This window comes from Hydra vulgaris, chromosome 12 (assembly GCF_038396675.1).
Source record: "Hydra vulgaris chromosome 12, alternate assembly HydraT2T_AEP".
NCBI classification, from domain to species: Eukaryota; Metazoa; Cnidaria; class Hydrozoa; order Anthoathecata; family Hydridae; genus Hydra; species Hydra vulgaris.
In genome coordinates, this window is record NC_088931.1 from 3,605,001 (window position 1) to 3,628,227 (window position 23,227).

At 29.3% G+C, this 23,227-nt stretch overlaps 1 protein-coding gene across 1 annotated transcript in view; it reads right to left on the reverse strand.

The window, feature by feature from the left end:
* LOC100208405 (DNA-directed RNA polymerase III subunit RPC1) overlaps positions 1-23,227 on the reverse strand; it is a 122,025-nt gene that overhangs the window by 93,696 nt on the left and 5,102 nt on the right. Inside the window, exons 3-4 of the mRNA XM_065811256.1 lie at positions 19,627-19,776; positions 1,447-1,606 (exon numbers count right to left, since the gene is read on the reverse strand). Of these exons, the coding sequence (XP_065667328.1) occupies positions 1,447-1,606; positions 19,627-19,776 (310 nt within the window). The remainder of the gene's footprint in view (positions 1-1,446; positions 1,607-19,626; positions 19,777-23,227) is intronic.

Genomic DNA, 23,227 nt, shown 5'->3' on the forward strand with positions numbered 1-23,227 from the left:
CTGCTTATTTACAAGTTTTTAAGTTCTTTTGTTATTCTTCTTTTTTGAGAAACATTTTTTTCTGATTTGAAGAGTTTAAAAATTGAAATAGCTTCAAGCGAGAAAGCAAGTAATTATAAAAATAGACTTTGCAATTAAAACTTTGTAATTAAAAACTAAATAAGTTTGATACTTTTAAAATTGTTTTTGTGTCAGGTAGTTTAAATTTAAACAAATTTAATTGCTGTTTATTAAAAAAGATTTAATTCAAGTTTTAAATAACCGTGTACCTATTATTTTTACTTTGATTAAATCTTGGTTTCCAATAGTTGTAGAAATGCCATGCAACAGTTATACAACAATGTTTTATAACATTATTGTTGTACAACAGTAATAGTAATACAGTAGTATTGTTGTACAGTTGTACAACAACTATGTTTTATAATGGAAACATTTTCTTGCGGAAGTTACACAACTTAACATTGGTTGTACAACAAAATTTATGTTGCAAAACAAAGGTTGTGGAAAAAGAATCAAATCAATTTCGGCAAAAAAAAAAAACGCACAACTATGTTTTTTTTTTGCTGAAAAAGTTAAAAACGCAGCTATAAAAGTAATGCATATTGAAAAGTATATTTTATTTTTTAAAAGTTTTTATCTAAAAAAAAATTTAAATAGCTTTTTAAAAAATACTAAAGCTCTTTAGTTCTTTGTTGTTGTTTTTTAATATGTTTTTAATGAAATTCTTATACTGGTCATTTGAAAATATTGAGTTTATTTTAAAATGTTAAAAGATTCAAAAAAAAGCCTTCGACTTTTAACCTTAACAAAAACGTAACAATGAAAAAACATTTTTTTGCTTTTTTTATTATTATTGCATAATTACTTAATTATTAAAGTGATATTCTATTTTTTTAAGTGCAAGATGCTTTTTACAATGTTTGTTTATGTAAGAAAAATACAACTCAACCTAAAAATCATTTTTTGTTTAAAACTTTTCTGTTTTTTGTTTAAAACTTTTTAAAAATTTTTAAAACTTTTTAAAATTTAAAAAGTTTTCAAAACTTTTTAAAAATTATTGGTTTAAAACTTTTCTGTTGAAAAAAAATAATTGTATATTTGCACTAGCTTTATTTTGCTTGTGTAAACTGACTTACAGGGGTGTGGAGGCAGGCTCGAGATACCTGTCAAAGATGAAACTTTACCTCAGAAAGCTAGTAAAATTTTCTATAACTCTTAAACGAAAATCTCAATTTAAAAGTTTTTTAAGAAAACATGAGTTTAACAAGAATAAAAAACATAATTTGAAAACTTTTTGCAAATGCACTCAAATATATTATAAATATGATGAATACATTAAATATTATGTAACAAATATAAGTTTATCGACTTCATTTATTCAAAAGGTAAACTCATTTAAGTAGTCAAAACAATAAATTGAAAGAAGAATCATTAAAACACACTAACCGTTTCTGTCATTGCAATAAAAACAAGTTGTTACTTTTTTACATTTCATAATAATTTTTTTATGAAGGGTTTTTCTTTGAAGACTTGTTAGCCCTGGGCGCCTCAAAGCTTTAATATATGTAGTTCTATCTTCTTCATTTAATAAAATACGACTGCAATTCTAGATTGAAAACAAGAAATAATTAAAAAAATCATATTTTTGAATAAAAAGTGAAATAACAACAACATAAACAGAGGAGGAGTCATAAGGGTAACCATTTTTAAGAGCTACAATTTTATTTAGCTTTTTTTTATTTTTTAGGACTTACAATCAGTGTTATCCACGAAAAATTTAATAAAAAATTAATAACAATGAAAATGGGTAACAATATTCATAGTGATAATAAGAAGAGCTACCACACAAAACAAATCCATATTTAAAAACTTTAACGTATCTTAATATTTTTAATTTCTTGATTTATGTTGGCAACATTCGAATGTCACTAATATACCATATATTGACAAGGATCATGGTTCACAGAACATAAAAAATTTCCTTAGAAAACTTTGTTATAAGTTTTTATAAAGGGGTAAAATTTGTATTAGTATGCATTTGCACCAAAATAGGGATTGTCTGGTTTTGCAGCATTTTCTTAGCATATATAACGATAACAAAGCTAGTATTACAAAGTACACAATTGTAATGACTATTAATACACAGCATTGTTTATTTTTGATATCACTATGGCTTTAACTTTTTTTTAGTGCAGCGTACTCTGGACCATAATAACTGCTTAATGCTGTCGCACGAAGTCCACACCATTATATTAAATTTTTGCTAAGTACACACTTAATTATCTTTAGTACAGCAGTTGCAGTCATTTTCAGAATTATCTGTATCAATAATAGACTCATTGTTCGTTGGTGTCTTGTAGAAAGCTAACTCTAGAACACTTTTCCAGTTTTCATCAAATATCACAAAAAGGAGGTTTTTAATGCCTGAAAGTTTTGCAGTTGATAAAGGTTAGGAAATTGTCACTTGTTTTGGCTTCACCTTTGAATGAAATGGTTTTGCTTTCAACAGTGACTAATAATTGTTCGTATTTGTATTATAATCTTTCTCTCCACTTACAGTAATAACGCACTTTTCTTTTGACTCCTACAAATAAAAGAGTATTCTCTTTAGTTCTTGCAGACCAACAAGTGGCTTGTATGTAGCTGCTACAGCTTCTTTGAAATCATGCAATACCCAGTCCTTACCATAAACAAACACTTCATCCTCATGCATCTTGAATATCGTATGATACTTTTCAGTTATAGTAATATTTGAATTGCTTACTGTGTTTTGTGATATTCTTCTAAATAGGCGGTCATACGGTAAAAAGGAATGACTTCGTACTAGTAATATCAATGACACATCTTTAATCTGGCTTCCGCCACCAACAGTTATTTCACGTACCCAATGCTAAACCATGCCCAAAAGAATGTTGTTTTTGTTCTGCCCTCCACAACCATTGCTAAATAATTTAACATTACACTTGCCTGGAACTGCCAAAATTAACAATAATCTTACTAAGAAAGTGGTACACGGCACTTGCTATCTCATTTGAACCACATGCTGCTTCACTCGCAATGCATATATAACAGAAACTTTTTCCTGACATGTCACAGATTGCAAAACTGTATAAAGCTAGCTGTCTGGCAGAGAAAGTTTCCTTAACAGGTACCTTAGGCAGTACTTTTACCTGCTGCAGGTTGTATACTATCTTGTGTTTTGTATCTTGTGATTGTATACAATGTGTTTTCATCAGAGTTCTTTAGTAAGCGGTAAAATGCAGCATGCTTCTGCAAGTAAAATTTCCTTAGCAGTTGAAATCGGACTATAACCTGAACATTTGACTCAAGCATAATCAAATTTCAATTTTTTGCAAGTGGTAAATGCATCTACTTGCAGACCACTAAAATTTATACTAAAATTATAAAATTTAAAATGTTATACTCAATATAAAAATTCCATAAAACATCTGATACAAGACTTGTGTTCTTCAGTACAGTTGTTATAAATTTTCCACAAGTTTTTACAACATTTAAATTCATGTGCAGATATAAGCGTACACTTTCACCTTTATCTTAATGACTTACTCTGCCTCTCAAACTGCTTCTAAATATTTTTACGTTGTGCTTTTTTGCAACAGATTTGTGAGATATTTTGTTGCCACCTAGACCTTCCTATGGCAGGCCACCAATACCATGTGAGTATTTCCTTCATCCGGTTCCTTTTAATAGTAAGCCACTGCCAGCTTCAAGATTTAATAAGAGTCACCCTGGAGTTCATTCTTATACTATAAATATATAGACCTAAAGAAAAATAAACTTGCAAAAGTTGATAATCATTTAGGAATATCAATTTAAGTAAATTTGTGATTCACATAATTTAGGGATGAGGGGTGTTATAAATTATAATATCGAAACTTATTAATTAGAATAACAAAGTCATAGTTTGCGGTAATTTTTGTTTTAACTAGATTGTTGTTTTTTATACTTTTTGTTTTACACTAGAAATAATGTATTATAAAAACAAACTACTTGCGAACTACTTAATACTATGTGAACAAACTACTTAATATAAGTTGATGTTAAAGAAAATGCCTAAAAAAATAACAAGTTTAAGAACTCAAAATGAAAACAAGATATATGCTGGTTTGCCATCTGAGCTTCCAATTAGTGATCTTCCAACTTACAGGCAAGTGGTTCAATATTCCTACTTTATTTAAAAAAAAATATTTTCAAAAGTTTTGATTGTTTCAAAAGTTGCCAGTGACCTTATCAATCTGTGGAGTAGAGTAAATCCTAAGCTGCCTCTGATACACGAGAAGTCAGTAACCAAAAAACGTTTTAGAGTTTTCATCAAAGTATTGCCTGCAGAAGGCATATTCAAAAATGCAAATAAAAACAAGGAGTTCTTGATTGTAATTTTGAGCGTTTATTTGATGTTGTCATGTTATTGTGGACTTCCAGTAGTAGCTTGCAATAATAGGTAAGAAAGACCTATTTTTATTTTAATATATTTTAAAATAATTATTATTATAAAATAAAAATAAATATTATAAAATAATTTCAGGATTTGTAGTAATACTTTTCCTTTAAATATTTTTGGGGGATAAATTATGTTTTAAAAATTTTTATAGATCTGTGAAGTGTAGGAACCCACCAGATTGCAAGACAAGACATTTTACTTGTCACTGTGAAGTTAACAAAAAGGTAAATAAGTTATATTTAAGTTAATTTAATTTAAATCTATAGTTTGTTAAACATTGAGTAGTCAAAATCAAAAGCATGTCAGAAAGAGAACATAATTACTTTTCTTTGACTTTGACAACATATCATTTTGTTATATTATACAATATTATTAGGAAACGCATAATTGTAACATAACACAATAATATATATTATATATATATATATATATATATATATATATATATATATATATATATATATATATTATATATATTTTTTTTAACTTGACTTTTACATGTCTTCGTAATATATAATATATTTAATTTTTTATGATATCTGCGACTAAATATTTTTTTCTGAAATTTGCAGGTGCTTAGATAATGTGTATTAAAAAAATATTCTAGAAGTTTTGAAAAAAAATCTCAACATTCTTTCAACATTAATTTGTCACGAGTCACGCGTTGCACTTCCATCTACTTCCATGGTTAGACATAAATATTAACGTTCAAAAAATACCAAACTTATAGTTATATTACTATTAATTGCAAAAGTTATGCAACTTTTAAACAAGAAATTTTTGATTTTTTTGAATGACTAATGACGTTTTTAGTAATTAACGTTTTTAATCAACGTTTGCTTCACGTTCGTTCTTTTACGGAAGTAACAATAAACAAGATCGTAATTCTTCAAGACTCCATATAAAGTCCGATTTTTTAAGACACGACCTACCTATGAAGATAAATCTGCGACAGTACTTTCTTATTAATTATTATTAATCTGCGACAGTACTTTCTTAAATATTTATTTTACAGTAATGCAAAAAAGGTTTTACAACAAAATAAACTTTTTTTTTATCCTTTTTTTTTTTTGGTGTACTTGGTGACTTGGTGTACAGTAATTGTAAAAGTACAGTTTTCTTTTCTTAAACATATAATATAACTTTTATGTTTAACAATTAAAAAAAGTTGTAAACTTTTTATGTACCACTATCAGATAGAGAATATTTGAAAGATCAAAAATTGAAAATTGGAACTATTGGAAGATTGTAAAATACAAAAAGTAAAAATTGGTAAAATTGATAAAAAAGCAGTAGACAAAAAAAAAAAAGCAAGACCGTAAATTAATCAGCAGATAAGATCTGCTAACTCACTTACTCCAGAAATTCAATGTGATCATTTATAAGGATAGTGATTTAGATAATAAAAATGCCTCAGAAACAGATCCTGACTTTTCCATAACCGCAACACCTAAAAGAAATCAAACTTATTTAACAAACTTGGCAAAAGCCGCTATTAGGTTTCAAATAAGCGATGTTGTAACAGCTGCATTGGCAACAGCTGTATTAATTGACTATGAGATGGTTAAAGAAAGTAATAAAGCGCAAATAATGACAGAAAAAAGATTTTTTGGTGAAAAAAAAAAGAATCAGTAGCATCATAAGCTCTAAACATTTAGCTGATAATAAAGAACCAGAAGTTATTGGAGTTAATGAAAAAAAAGACAAGCCTTCATTAACACATTCTATTAGGTATAATATTAATGGAGATCCAGTCATAGTTGCTGCAATCAAAAAAGAATATCATCTAACATTTACAGTAGAGAGTGGACCCACATCACAAAATTATTTGACTCATGTAGTTATACCTAATAGAATTGGTGCAACCATGGCAAATGTTACTGCTAATGCTTTATTAGAATATAACAGTGTTCAGAGTTTAATAGTGGTTGTTTTAGATAATACAAGTTCAAATACAGGTTGCATTAGTGGTTTGGTTGTCAAACTTGAAAAATTATAAACAAAAATTTACACCTTTTAGGATGTTTGCTGTATCAGAATGAACTGCCACTGCCACACATCATATCAGACCTAGATAGAAAAACAATTAGTCCTAATTCTTTCAAGGGACCAATCAGGGAAGTTGCATCAACCTAACTCTTCATGAACACCCATTGTTTCAATTTGTACCCATAAAGTCAGAGATAGAGTTGTTTATTAACAGAGAGATTATAAGTGATTTTAGTACAGGTCCCTGGTCTGTAAAAAACCTAGACCAGTTTGCCATGCTAGATGGCTAACTTTAGCTCTCAGAATTATGATATTATATGATAGGTCTAAGGAGCCATCTCTTAAGCTATTAGCAGTAACTAAGTATATTGTGCAAGTTTACTGTGTAATGTGGTTTGCTATCAAGCACTCTGGACAATAAAAAGACGCTTTCCTACTCCTATATAAAAATATTCAGTTGGTTAAGTTCAAGAGAGCAGGATTCAAAGTATCTTTTTTCCAATCTCCAGGGAAATTCATACTGCTGTTTGCAGGAAAATTTTCTTTACTGCATGCTGCAGGATGAAAATATGCATATAAGAAATCGAGCTCTTAACCAAATTCTTATAATAAGAAAATTGAAAGAAGATATTACTTTCAAAACTCAGCTTAAGCCAAAATCGGTGAAAATAAATTTTGATGCTGGTTCTTGATATTTTCTTGCTTCTGTTGATGAGATTCAGATTGAACCTCCAGCGACACTTGGTACAACTTCAGAAAAAATTAGAGAGAACACAGAAAAACAGCTTGCTATGAAAAATGCAAAATAAAACTGTTCTGATTATGTTCCCAATTGTTTAGTGTTGATAAAGTTATATTCCTTAAAAATAAAAAGGCTATGAAAGATATAAAAGAGACTGTAAAAAACATCAAAATAGCTAAAAATTCAATTAAAGGTGAATATTTGAACCAATTTCCTAATTATACTGAACCAATTTCCCAATTATACTAAATTATACTGAATATAAATTAAACATTGTTAAATTCATATTTTTCTTGTTATTTATATTGCAATGAACAAATTCCAGGGTGACTGTAGTTTTCCAGAAAAACACCTTCTAGGCAGTGGCTTATTTTAATAGGTGCAATTCCATGCAAGACAAGTTACACAACACTTTTCTCTTGTTTGCTGACTTTTCTTTAATGTAATAACCATAAGCAATTGGATAACTAAATTTTCTTGTAGAAGCATTATGTAATCAACATGGTGTCTGAATCGGTCTTGTTAGCTGTCTTAAACAGGCAACAACAAAACTGCTGCACATCTGTTGTAAGTTCATAGCACTTGTATGCTGAACCTTGTTTGTGTTTGCAGGTAGCCCTCTAGTCTACATTTTCAGACAAATCCACTGTTTATCTGAAACAAAACATAAACATTGTTGAGAGATGTTATTGGAGGAAGGGCAGAAAGCAAAAGAGTTATTTTGGAAGACTTGATAAAGTAATCAGTAAGAGAGTATGAAAAAAGAAACTTAAAACAGAAAAGTGTGGAGGGAGTGGATAATGTGGACTTACTGACACATAGAGTTTATTTTTTACATCACATCACAGAATTAGTACTAAAATCAACATAATGTCAACCAAACAGAAGACGCACAAAAATCAATTTAAATAAATTTAAGTTTATAGTTATTTAAAGCCAAACAAATTTTCAGTTCATTAAAATAAAATTATTTAAAAAGTATGAATTGTTCAGAAACTATACTAGTTTGAATAACATAATTTTGTTGCAAAAAAAAGTTAATAGGTATAAATGGTACATAGTATTATAATATTACCAAAATTGATATAAGTCAATTTTGGTAATATTATTATAAATTTATAATAATATTATTAAAATATTACCAATATTAGAACAAAAGTCAAATATATAAGCTGTGATAATTTTATGTAGAAGCAAACTTAGACTTAGACCAGGTATGGAAATAGAAATGTTAACTTCATTGCAAAAAATTTTATTTACATGTAATATCTAATAAAACAACGAAAATTTAGCAAAAATTTTTGTTGTTTTTCAAAAAACCATTTATCAGATAAATGAATTCATCTGAAAAAGTGCTAAGTTGGCACTAGTAAACCCATATACTTTTAAACTCTATATTAAAGAAGAATAAGATGCTTTTTAGTCAAATTTTTGCCAAAATAGCACTTTTAAAATACAAAAAGTAAAATAATGACCCCTTTAATTTAAATTGTTGTAAAATATATTAAAAATGTTAATGCAAATAGTTTTACATTACTTTGTACATATTTTTTGTACAAAGTCATTGACAAAGATATGTTCAGTTAATGTGTATGTCTAGAAATTAAAAAAAGAATTAGGACTAATTTTTGACCAACACCCCTACCTACCCTCTCATCCTCTTATCCATTAAATTTCTATTTCCAATCAAATTAGTTCAATCACAATTTAAAAAAAATATTGCAGCATATATATCTGTTTTAAAATAAACGAATTGCAAGAAAATCAAAACTGAAGGTATATAGAAATAGAATTTTTACTTATCACATAAACTTGTTTATATTTTGAATTGTTTTAATCATTTTGTTTAAATAGTTATTAGATAATGAATCAACAAAAGTATTTATTTTTTTAGTTTAATTATAATGAAGCTCACTGAATTTCACTTATTTGAAATTTTTATTGCTGAAGAAAACAAACAATCAAAATTTCTGCAAATATAACAGATTGTATACTCATAATTGCTAAGGCACTTAGCTCTGATAAATGCACAAAAAACATTAGTTCAGAACAGCTGGTGAAGATTTCAGTATCTGAAGAAAAACAAAGTTAAAAAATATAGGCTTTGCTGGCATACACCTTGAGACTGGTAAGGAAACCTTGCTTGAAAAGTATTACTGTAATCATACAATAAAATTTATATAATTAAATATGTTAATATTTAATTATATAAATTTTATTATATTACAATAATAATTATACAATTTGTATTATATTACAATAAATATTATATTACAATAATAATTATACAATTTGTATTAACCAAATAAATTGTATTAACTTTTTAGCTGCTTTTTATAAAATCTTTTATTTATTTATTTTTTTAACATTTTTACTACCAACAATGCTGCAAGCAACCATTTTTGCTTTTTTGGAGCATTTAGGAACAGTCAAAGTAAAAAGATGAGACATAATAGAATGACAAACAACACAAGAATGGATTCTATTTTATGACACAAGAGATGCTAGCTTTTTAGAGCAGTGGCTATTATAGTATTTATAGAAAAGAGAAAGAGAAGCAACATTACGACAATATGATAATAGTTGGAGGTTGGCTGAGAGAGCAGGTCCAACTATGTTTACAATGCGTTTTTGCACTTTATCAAAAAGAGAAAGAGGACATTTAAAGATCTATCCCAGATAAGGAAACAGTATTCCATACTTTGAGATTTGAGATTTATAGAGATAAAGAATTGATTCCGGAGTAAGAAAGTGGCAAGCACAAAAAAGAGATGAGTTATTCCATATGAAATCAACTAGTTTTTTGAAAGTGCTCTAGTACCACCTCCAATTTTCTTCAAATTTTGATCCATTTAAAGTCCACAAAAAATTATCAAGGGACTGTGTAAAGTCAACATATCAATAGCAAATCAACTTAAGGTCAAAAACGGTCAAAAAGTTTGTACTAACTGTATGAATGAGCTCAAACTTGAAAAAATTACAGAAGTTAGTCAAGATGAAGCTGCTGAAGAAGATTTTAGTTGTTCAGACTTTGATAAGACAATGCATAATAAGAGTGTGTTTTTATTGGAAATATCTCCACTCAAAAATGTAAGTAGGCACGACAAATTAGAATATGGAAAGCTGGACACTTGGAAAATGTGTTTGAAAATAATGATTTTGATTTTGACAATCAGATCACAAACAAACAATGGGTGTCAGCTGACCAAACTGCACTTGGCACAGTCCAAACAAGCATAATTGAGTTTATTGAAACTCTAAGTGAAACTTTGCATAACCTTTGTCACCACTTTATCAAAGAAGCACTATCCTCTTACTTACCAGAGACCTATAGTTTTCTTGTACAAGATGCTGTACAAAGATTTTACTGGCAAGCCAATCAAGCTACCTTATATCCATTTGCTGTTTATTACAAAGATGAAAAAAATCAACTCAATTTTTTTTTTTTTTTTTTTTCTTAATCCATTTATTAAACCAAAAATTTAAAAATTACAAGTTCTTTTTATAATTTTACAAAATTAGGTTAGGGTCACACATATAGTTAAAAACTAGTCATTGGAGTGACACCTAAATAAAATAAACAAACAAACAAAATAATAATAAAACCACGTGTAAATTAAATTAACTTAAAAATAATATTAATAACGATAAGGCTATAATAAATTAAATAATAAGACAAAAAATATGAAAACACTTAATTAATAACAATAGCAAACTAAAATAAAAACAATTAGCAAAACAGCAGAATTAAAAACAAACTTTACGTATACGAAAAGACAAAACACAAAAACTACAAAATGAAAATGCAAACACAAAAACTTCTACAAAATAAAAATAAAAACAATCTTTAGTTATTTTTGGCGAAAAAAAGGTGTAAGAAAAAAAAAAAAGTGTTGAAAAATTAGTAAAATAGAAAAACAGCGAACAACAATAAAAATGATTAGCAACAACAGCACAAATAATTACAAACTTTACGCAAACGAAAAGGCAGAACACAAAAACTACAAAATGAAAGCAAAAACTACGAAACGAAAATGCAAACACAAAAATGTCTACAAAATAAAAAATTAAAAAAAATAATAAAGTTTTGTTATTTTCAGCGAAAAAAAAGGCGTAGAAAAGTTGGTAGCGACTTAGTACAAATCGATGTTCGAATTTTCTTTTATTAGTTTTTTCAAGTATTAATTTTGAGTATTTACTTTTTAAGTGTTTCTTTGTTTATAATATGACATGTTTTTTTTTTTACTCTTCATTTTCTTTTGATATTTTCGAATTCTTTTTTTTAACAATTGACAACTAACTCAGTTTTTGATTTTCTTTTTTTATTTACTCTTTTTTTCAACGATTAAAAAAACACAATCGCCATCTGCAATGACCTTGCAAAGAATCAAACCAATTGCAAAGAATGTGAATGCTATTGTACAATTTCTGACCATCTTTGCTATGACCAAACAATAGTTCATTGTTTTCTCACAAAGTTACTCCTAATGATCAAAATCAAACTACCCACAATCAATAAAGTAAAATACTTCAGTGATGGTGCTGTGTCACTACAAAAATTACAAATGTCTGTTAAACTTAATGTACCATTTTGAAGATCACAATATAAATGCTGAGCATCACTTCTTTGCTAAGAGGAACTATAAGAATAAGCAATAGAATAAGAGGAAATAAGAAGCAGCGAAAGTGAAACTATGAGCAGCAAATGCAAACCAGACTCTTGCACCAAATGAACTGTTTACATAGGCTGAAAAAAACATTAAAGGTGTTAACATATTTTACATTTCAAGTGATGATATCAATAGCCATAAAACTTATTTTTACCTAAAGAAACGATATGAAGAGATGAACACAGTTCCAGGCACAAGAAGCTATCACAGTTTTGTACCAGGTGGAGAAATTATTTTTACGGAGAATCTCCAGCGATACTGTCTTTGATAACCATTTGCTGAATAGTATTAACTTGGCAAAAAAAAGATCCTTCAAACTTTTAACCTGACAAATACATTGCATGTTTTTACGAGGATGAATGGTACATAGGGCTTGCGCTTGAGATTTGTAATGAAAACCACGGCGTTAATGTAAAATTTATGCATAGAAACAAATTAAATTTAAAATGGACTAATGATACATGATCAAGTCAGTGTTGGGTTCCATTTTTCATTTGGATGGAGCACTTATTTGTAAAATGTCAAATAAGTGCTCCATCCATTAAGGGTAGAAGTGCTTGTAAATACAATCTTGTAATGATTATGACAGTATCACGAGTTATGTAAATCAGAGATAAAGAAATCACTGTATTTGTGTTTTATTTGTATATACACTTCTTTTTTCAGCATTTTCATTTTTTACTTTTATTTTTTTAAAAACGTAATATAAATTGTGCTATTAGGTATCCTTTTAAACTAAGAAAGCATTGTACTCAAAATGCTAAAATTATGTCGTAAGATAGAGTATAGGTCTTTGAATCTTTTTGGATGATATTCTATATATAGAACCTCAATAGTAAACAGTTTCATAATTTATTTTAACTGTTTATGCAACTTTCATTGTCTACATATCACATTTTTTTAAAAAGTGATATTTTAACAGGCTGCCGAAAGTGCTAAAATAACTTTTAACACATAATTTTAATTTTTTCCACAAATGGTTACTTTAAGTACACCAAAGTAACAAAAAATTGGCACAACTTGTCTGTTGGTATTGAACTGTAGCACATCTAAGTTTCCAAAATTTTGTCTTACATAGCATTATTTAGAAACTTTGAGGTACAAGACCTTAAAAATTTGTTAAAATCAGTCAAAAACACTTGCAAAATTGGATTATAAGGGTTAAAAAATATTATCATATAAAATTTCAGGTGACCACCTTTATTATTTACAAAAATGTGCTCTGTCAAAAATCAAAACAACCTACTGTAAGCTCCGGGTACTTAAATTTTTCTGATTTTTGTCTATTAAATCAATTATAATTTTTGAACGGTTAGGCCAATCAAGCTGAACTTTTGAAATTTTTTTTATAAATATTTTGGGTGGTCAAAATTTGAAGCAAATTTGAGCTGGTACCCTGGGGACCATTAGGTTATTTATTATGGAATGACCCAGACGCCAGCTTAGCAGATGCCAGATTTTAAAATTGATTTGATATATATGATTTCCTTGAAAGATTAGAAATAAGAGTTAATTCTAGTAACGAAGGGTAGATAAATCATAGAGTACATCACTGTTTATAAACATAGGAAGATCTAAACTGTTGCAATAATGATTGGCTGAAAAAAATTGAGTTTTATCTGAGTTAAAGTTCACCACCATGGAGAGCCCAATACTGTAGCAGAAATGAGATCCTTTTCAAGCCCAAATGCCCCTCAAAGTAATCAGAGATTGTTCGCTTTTTATCAATCAAGAATAAATGGTAGTATCATCAGCAAACAATGCCACCTTAGATAAGTGAATTTCTGGGAGATCTTTAATGTAAATTTACAAAATGTATAGAGCCAAGGATAGAACCTTGAGGAATCCCTGAAAATACAGAATATGAAGAAGAGAACTGTCCATTGAGGACAACTTTTATACTAAAAATGGTAATAAAGGATTCAATAATTAGCATCAGGTAACATTTTAAAAATGTTACCTGATACACCTTAAGAAAAAAGTTTATGGAGAAGATCAGCATGCCAAACTTTATCAAAAGCTTTAGAAACGCCAAGAGCGAAAACCTTAATCTCTCCACCTCTATTTAATACACAAGAAAACCTATTGGTTATTATTGTTAACAAATCAGCAGTAGAATGAGAAAACCAAAATCAGTTTTGATGATCAGCAAGTAAATTATTAAATTCAAGATGATGGATTCTGTGTATTTGTTAATTATAGACTCAAAAACACTGCTTATGATAGGAAGACAACTAATGGGACAGCAGTTAGATGAGTCATACCGCTCTCCAGAATTTTAAAAATAGGGATAACAGATGCTGCTTTCAACCACACTGGAAAAAAAGACTCTGATAAGCATTTGTCAAATAGTTCTGAAAATATAGACCACAGCTCCAGAGAACACTTCTACAAGATTATAACAGGTATGTTGTCCAGACCACAAACTGTAGAAGAGTCTACGCAGAAAATCACTTTAGATAAAGAAACTGGAGTCACATGAACATCAGGCAATGGATTAACCTGTTTGTCAGCTATCAGGTAGAACTTGACTAAAGGAATAAAAAGATAATATTGATATAAAGTTCTTAGCAAACAATTCAGCTATGTCTTTAGGTGAAGTGACAAAATCTGATCCATAAAAGAGAGATGGAACAACAGATTTGCCCTTATTATAGATACCGGTAAAGATTCTCCAGAAGTCATGAGAGCCTAATTTTGAATCTAAGAAGTTACATAAGAAACACATTTATCAGCAGGAAGAAAGACTCCCAGTCACAGAAAGAGTCCCAGTCAGCTTTAAGGTAGTTGTAAGAGGTACATTGAAAGGGGGATTTGGAGGTAAATGATTCCGCTCATCTGGAAAGCGAGTTGGAAAGTTGACTGTTTGTATTAGAGATCGAGAAAGGTAAAATTTGTGAGCCTTAACACCTGCAAAGTCACTGACACTAGAGCCAAGCCATTCAGTGTGATGAGCATTAAAGTCACCAACAACAACGATGTTGGCTGATGGATAAAGAAAGCAGGCTTGGTCAATTCGATTAGAAATAATATCGAAAAGAGTGCAGTCTTGAGATGAAGGAAAGCAATATAGAACAAAAAGAAAGGTGATAAAGTGAAGTGGTGCTAAACAAAAGCATATAAAAGAATAGTCTGTGGATTTAAACCTAGTTTCCTGACAAATGGGTGAATTCTTGTAATAATGTAAATGTAATAATGTAAATGTAATCTTGTAATAATGTAAATGCACAGGCCAAGCATTTGACTATTGGAGTCTTTACGAATTAATGGAAGATAACCATTAACACTAAGATCACAAGATGAGACAGCTGACTTCAAATTAGTCTCACAAGTGCAAGTAGGTCTGGTGAACTTTGCATGAGATAAGACTCAACAGAAGAAAAGTTACTTTGAAGACCACAAATATTAGTCAATTATAAATTTAGAGAACTTGGTGATGACAATGGTTTTTTGTATTTTATAGATTTTTGGTACTTTAGTCATTTTTAAGTTTGTTAGAGAACTTGCACAATATGGCACTATTAATCTGATATTTTACAGCTGTTGATGGAATCAGCCTCTCTAAGAGCTACCACAAAGTTTGAGAAACCTGACAACCAGCCAAACTGAAAATCAGCCAAACCATAAAACTGAGTATTAGAGCTGTACCCTCATTAGAAGATAATAGAATGAGTTGCTTAGTCATAAAAAAAGAAACACAAGCAAAAAAAATGCATTGAGTCAAGAAGATCAACCTTTCAACATCCTAAACTAAAAACAATGTCTTATAAATACATCTACGTCAGCCTAATAGATTAAAAAGAGGTGCAGGGCTGGTCAACAGATAGAATCTGTTTACCCCTTAAGTCTTTGTCAAGGAGGCCTTCTACAAGACACTAGACGGATGCATTTAACAACTGCTCAAGATGAGTATTTTTATCAAGACACTATTTGTAGCCTTTACATTAACATCTAGCCTTTACATTAAACATTCCTGGCCTTAAAGCTCTTGGTTAACCAAGAGCTTTAAGGCCAGGAATGTTTAAATTCAGAGTTGGCTTCTCCTAGCCTTGGCTAAAAAAGCATATCCTATATGATGTTTTGTATATGTTATGTGATCTTGAAAATATTAGTTTAACTAAGTTATTCGGGTTTTTATTGACAAGATCTCAAGATAAGTCTGCATCAGATATTGGTTATGATCTTTTTTCTGGAAAACACAAGGATAACTATTTCAATAAGGCTCCAATAGAAACAGCAATGTCAATTTATACAGACTGTGCTTTTGGTAGGCATTCATATACAAACCAAAAAGAACTTCTTTTAACTGCTGGTTTTGATATATTGCCTAGTTAGAAACATCTCAGAAAAAAATGTGTCAGATAGTTAGACCTACTAAAATCTCAACCTACTAAGTTGTTCTACAAAAAAAGAAACTACTAAAAGTGGAAGTAACTTTCAGATGTACTACTGAGGCCTATATCGTTTTCAACCAATCATTGCACTTCTTATTTTTGACCGATTTATGACATTTTCATTTTTGACTAAATTTTTTTTCGACTGATTTCATAGACTTTCATTTTCAGGACCCATGGGATTAGTTTAATTTAAAAAAATCCACTTTAAATACACCGTTGAAAAGATAATATAATGCTGAATAATAATTATATAAAAACCTTATCCAAATAAGCTTAACGCGCATATATATGTAGAAAACCATTAGTATACTTATTATAAAAATTCTTCTTTCCATATAAAAAAATAAACATGATTAAAACTAACTAAATTAATTGGGTTATTTCAAAACTAATTATTGAATATTGTATTGTCATCAAACAAGAGTATGTATGCAAAATTTGAATAAAATCTATCATCGGGAAGTGAATTAAAAATTGATTACAAGATTTGATGCTCACAAACAGAGACAGACAGAGACAACGAGTTAATAAAAACATTGGCAAAAACATATATTATAAAAACATATATTATGGGGAATTCTACATTAGATTATATCAGTGTGTAGCATATCACTATTATAATGAAATGCTTTATCATAAGGTGAAACAAATACATTAGATAAAATTTTATCTTTTTTTTTACCCCCATTTCCCCTCCTTTTTAGCGAGTGAAAACAACCACCCCTAGATGTGCCACGGCCAGCTCCAACTCAAATCTTTAAAAAAATATACAGAATACATACCAGAAAAGACGTAGATATAAAGTCGATCAAAAAAAGAGTTGGTTGAAAATACAGAAGGTAGAAAACTCAGTAGGTTGAAAACTCTGTAGGTCAAAAATACAGTAGGTCATTGATTTAGTATGTAGGAAAATTAGTAGTACATGTTTTAATTAGGTGTAAATATAAAAATCAAATGTTGTTGTTGGTTGAAAATCAAAATCGTCATTGATGATTTTCGAAATTTCAAAATTAGGTTGAGTTATAGGCCACCGAAAAAGCAATTTGAAGTAACACCAATTATTCTGGTGTTTATTTCAGTCAACTTCAGGATATTAAACTGACCATGCAAAGGTTATTGTAGAAATTTTTTTTAGATATAAACAGTGATAAAATACTAATGAAAATAAAGTTTAAATTTGATGGTAGTGGAAGCCATGCAATATTTAATCAAAAAGATAATGTTAACAGTAGCAAAATAATACTGACTATGTTCTTTCCACTTTCACTTAAAATGGAAGCAGGTTTGTTAATATGGTTGCAAGAGTCAAGAAATGCCTCACTGAGTCACAGAGCGCTGAGCTTTTAAGTGGGAAAAGAATCTAGAGAAACTCTTCAATTGTTGTCTGACTTTAATTCTGACATTGAAGAGTTAAAAAATAAAGGTTTCCTTATGAATAAAGAGGGAAAACAATTTAATGTAAAGGTGATAGTGCAGTCATATATGATGGATATGAAATCAGCAAATTTAGGAGTTTGAGGTGCATATTGTGATCTGTGCACATGCACTAACGATCAGTGTTTGGATATTGAAAGAATTGAAAATGGTTTTGTAATTAATGGAGACATTGAATGACAATGAATGAAATATTTAATATACTATGAATGAAATATTTAATCAATTTGAACAAGTAGACCATTCTTTACTTAAAAAGAAAAATGATTATATTACAAGGGCTGGACAAACCTTCAAACCAATTCCAACCTGTGCTAAAAATCTTGTAATAGTGTTCATATTATTCTGTATTCTTGATATGTGAACATAATTGATATTAAGATTTTGTTTGATATTAAAAATTATTACATTTTAAAATTTACTGATACTTTTATAGGTTCTTCAAGCTTTATTGCGCACATTTGACCATTGCATAAAAGCTGGTGTTTTAGATTATTCTAAGTCCCGTTGCAGTGCTTCAAATAGATTTCTGAAGCAAGCAAAGACTTCATTACAAACAGAGATATTAATAAAAACAGGACTACCCTGATACAACTGATATTATAATGGGACTACCCTGATACAACTGGAAATGAGAAACAACAACAATAGGTAATATAGCTACAGAACTATTGTTCAAAAAATCAAACAGGGATTTAATTATTTCACAACTGCCTGTTTAATATCATGCAACATTTCATAGGTTTCATAGGTTCGGATACTCTTAGTATTTCTTCTAGTATTTTCCTTAAAAAAAAATTTGTGCATCAATATATAAGCTACTGTATAGACTTTTATATATTCCTAGTTAATGAGTTTTTGCCTATTACAAAAACAAACTTACCCGGACCATGGATCAGTGTAACACCATCACTGCACAAACTAAACGGTCATTCTTGGGAGCTAATTTTGAATAATGAGGATCTGACTCTAAAATTGTCAGGGTTAGAAGGTAGTAACAAAATATTAAGAAACATACTCTCGACTCTCAAGAAAAAACTCTGTAACTGTCAATTTAACAGACACCAATAACCGAATGTGGATATCATCTGATCCAATTATTTGTGGCTAGAGATACAAGTCAAAGCCATTTTGCAAATATTGAAATGAAAGAGGACATTCTAATAGATATTGTCATCAACAAAATGTTCGAAATAATATTTGATCTAATGACAACACATTTTGAAATGTTATCATATGAATAAATTAATTTTTATTGTTTTTGTCATTAATGTAATTATGTTATTTTTGTATTACAAAATATAAATATTTATATACATTTATAAATATTTTTATTATAACCAATAAAGAAGCAATTTTTATAAAATTTTAAATATCTTGTTCTTCTAAATAATGACCAAATTATAATATAATTTTCAAATTATAAAAACTTTACTGCAGCAAACTATGCTGCAGTAAAAAATTTTTTTTACATTTTTCAAAATTTACACACAAATATCTTTTTGAAAAGTCTTTAATTAACCCCATAGTACTTTTTATTCAAAAGTTTTAAACCAATATTTGACAAAACAGCTGTTTGGCCCACTATGCACCAGTAAATTTTTTTTTTTTTTTGCAACTAATGGCTTTGTTTTAATAATCTTACTTTCTAGAACGGTTACTGCATTCATCAATGAACTCTAAATCGTCTACATCTTCATAATTAATTTGCATTATAAAAGTTCTAAATTATTTATAACTGATGCAACAATTTAAAAATTAAAACAATGCAAAATGCAGCTAGTAGCCAATACCAAAAATTATATAGTATTAGGTGTGAGAGAGGAGGAGTGAGTAGTGATATTTTATATAAGTTAATAATACAGCAACAAGACAAAGATGTTTCAAACAAAGACAAGATGTTTTAAACAAAAATTTTAATTAAACATTTACTTTACAAACTTGTTGAAGTATAACAATTGTAGAACGAAAATAACCAATGTGGAAGACAGGAAGTTCTAAATCAATATAACCATAGTGACCTACACAATCAACAAGAGTTTTACCACAGGTATCACAAACTTTGTCTTTTCCACTGATGCCCTACATAATAAAAGTATCCATTTTTTAAAACAAGAATGTTGCACAAAATTATATTAACAAAATTTCAAAATTAAATATAAAACAACTTAAACAAAACAAAGTCGTAAATTGAGAATTTTAAATGAAGATTACATTAAAAAAATAAATAATAATAATTAAAATATTATAAATAACAAAATTTAAATTATTATTAGTTAGTTATACAACATTAGTGACACATCATGGCCCTGATTCTAGATACAACTAAATGTAACCAATTTTAAAACCTTGTGTTAAGTTGAACATATCATACGAAATTACACAATGTAATAAAAAGATTTTTTTTTACTGGCTTGTTATAAATTTTTTATAATCATTTAGATTTTGAATAAGCAAAAAATACTTTTTCTCAAACTACTTATGTTTCTTATAAAAATTTTAGGTTATTTTAGGAAAACTCCCACTAAAAAAATTGAATAGCTCAACTTATTTTATTATGTTTATTTAACATCTGTTTATTCTTTTTAGGTATCAGGTCCTAATATTTTGTACTATAAACTTCCATTTTTTTATAACCTCATTGGCTTTATCCTCATGAAAAAGTTTAAAAATTACAAAAAATACATTTTTTGTTTTAAAATTTTAAACATATTCAAGTTAAAACTTTAGAACTATAATCTACTTTAATGCTTCTTTAATGATAATGATCAACCTGATGATGGTAGATGATCACTCTGATGGTATATAATATATATAGAGAGAAAAGATGCAAAATGTTCTCTATTTAAGCTTTGGGAAAAATCTGTGAAGCCAACAGAAAGTACTTTGAGAAACAAGTTGATAATTCTGTAAAAATATAAATTATAATACTTTATATAAATTGGAATACTTTGATTCCTTAATAGGAACAGCTCACTTATTTTAAATTAATAATTAACAAAATCAACAAAATTCAATTTAAAATTATTTTCATCTTTACAGTGACAATTTAAAAATTCATTCAAAACTTATAACAGAGTTAAAATTGCCTGGGCAAAATGAAGTTCTACATATAATAAATTGAATTATTTTTGAACTAAATAAATTAAAAATCACTATTTAAAGTATTTATTTTAAGGTTTATGATTGTAACTGTTAATTTTTAAATTTTGCCTAAATTATTTATTTCGCCCTTTCATTGTATCACTGATTTAGTAAGAAAAACATTAGAGCTCTAATCAAGAAAACTTTGGACTATTTTGTTTACTACAGTATCATGCTTGCAACAATTTTTTAAAATAAGTTTATGTTATTACTTGTACAGTCATTAAACATGAAAATCTGTATAATCCACAGAAAAATAATTTACCCGGCACAATCAATTTTTTTTTTTAAACATCTTCACTTCCAACAAAGCAGCAAGCAGCCACTAATTAAAGTTGGAAGTTACTGAAAGAGAAAAGATGAAGATTGTAGAGCAAGATAACGATTGATGGACAACTTAAAAGATTGCAAATCATATGAATCAGGAAAGCAAGATGAAGGAAGCAAATTCCAAAGAACTGATGTTCGAGGAAAAAAACTAGACAAATAAGTGTTTTTGGAGCACTTAGGAACAGTCACAGAAAAAGGATGACACTTAATTAAATGACGAGTAACATGAGAATGAATTTTAGTAGATGGCACAAGAGACGCTAGCTTTTTAGAGCAGTGCCCATTATAGTATTTGTAGAAAAGAGAAAGAGAAGCAACATTACGACAATGTGATAATGGTTGGAGGTTGGCTGCAAGAGCAGGTCCAACTATGTTTACAATGCGTTTTGCACCTTGTCTAAAAAAGAAAGGGCATCATTAGAAGATCCGCCCCAGATATGGCAACAGTATTCCATACAAGGCCGGATTTGAGATTTATAGAGATAGAGAATAGAATCCGAAGTAAGAAAGTGACGAGCTCGATAAAGAGATGCAACCTTAGCAGATGCTAATTTTGCAACTGATTTGATATATGGTTTCCAAGAAAGATTCGAAGTAAGAGTTAATCCTAGAAGATGAAGAGTAGGTGACACATCGAGTACATCATCGTTCATAAATATAGGAAGATCTAAATTATTGCGATAACAATTGGCTGAAAAAAATTGAGTTTTATCTGAATTAAGGTTCACCAGCCACTGTGAGCCCCATGCTATAGCAGAAGTGAGACCCTTTTCAAGCTCAAATGCCCCATCCAAGCAATCAGAGGGTGTTGCTTTTTTATCACAACAAGAATAAATGGTAGTATCATCAGCAAACAATGCCACCTTAGATGTGAGAATATCTGGAAGATCGTTAATGTAAATTAAAAAGAGTATAGGGCCAAGGATTGAACCTTGAGGAACCCCTGAAGTTACAGAATAAGAAGAAGAGTGTTGTCCATCGAGGACAACTTTTTTGCTATGATTGAAAAGGAAGGATTCAATGATCTTAAAGATGATGCCGGATACACCATAAGAAGAAAGCTTATGGAGAAGACCAGCATGCCAGCATGCCTTTTGAAATGTCAATAGCGATGGCCTTAACCTCTCTCCCTTTATCTAATGCACGACAAAACCTGTCAGTTATTACTGTTAGCAAATCAGCTGTAGAACGAGAAGATCGAAATCCATATTGATGGTCAGAAAGTAAGTTATTTGATTCAAGATGAGAAATTAACTGTTTGTTAATTAAAGATTCAAAAACCTTGCTTAAGATAGGAAGAAGACTTATGGGACAATTTTGACGAATCAGATCGCTCTCCAGAATTTTTGAAGATAGGGATAGCAGATGTCGCTTTCCAGCAGGCTGGAAAACAAGACTCTGATAAGCACTTGTTAAATAGTTTTGAGAGTATAAACGACAGCTCTGAAGAACACTTCTGCAAGACAATAACAGGTATGTTGTCCAGGCCACAAGCTGTAGAAGAGTCTAGGCAGGAAATCACTTTAGATACAGATGCTGGAGTAATATGAATGTCAAGCAATGGATCACCCTATTTGTTGGCAATATCAGATAGAACGCAACTAGTGGAATCAAGAGATGATATTGATGAAAAGTTTTTAACAAACAATTCAGCTTTGTCTTTAGATGAGGTAACAAAGTCTGAACCATACAAGAGAGGTGGAACTATAGATTTGCCCTTATTATTGATATTATTAAAGATTCTCCAGAAGTCACGAGAGCCTAACTTTTGAGATGAGATACGAGATTTCATGACCTGAGAATAGCGAGTTTTGGCGTTAGACAAAACCTTTTTACAATTGTTTCTTGCAGTAATAAACAGATGTCTGTTTTCTGGAAAATTGTTTTGCTGATAAATATGGAAGTAACAGTTTCAATTGGCAATTGCAGCAGCACAGTGTGAGGAAAACCATGGAGGAGAGTGAGGCTTGACCTGGAATCCTCGAGAGGGAATAAAATTTAGTGTAAACATTAAATTAGATCATCTTTAAAAAATGATACAAAAAAGCTTCAAATTGAG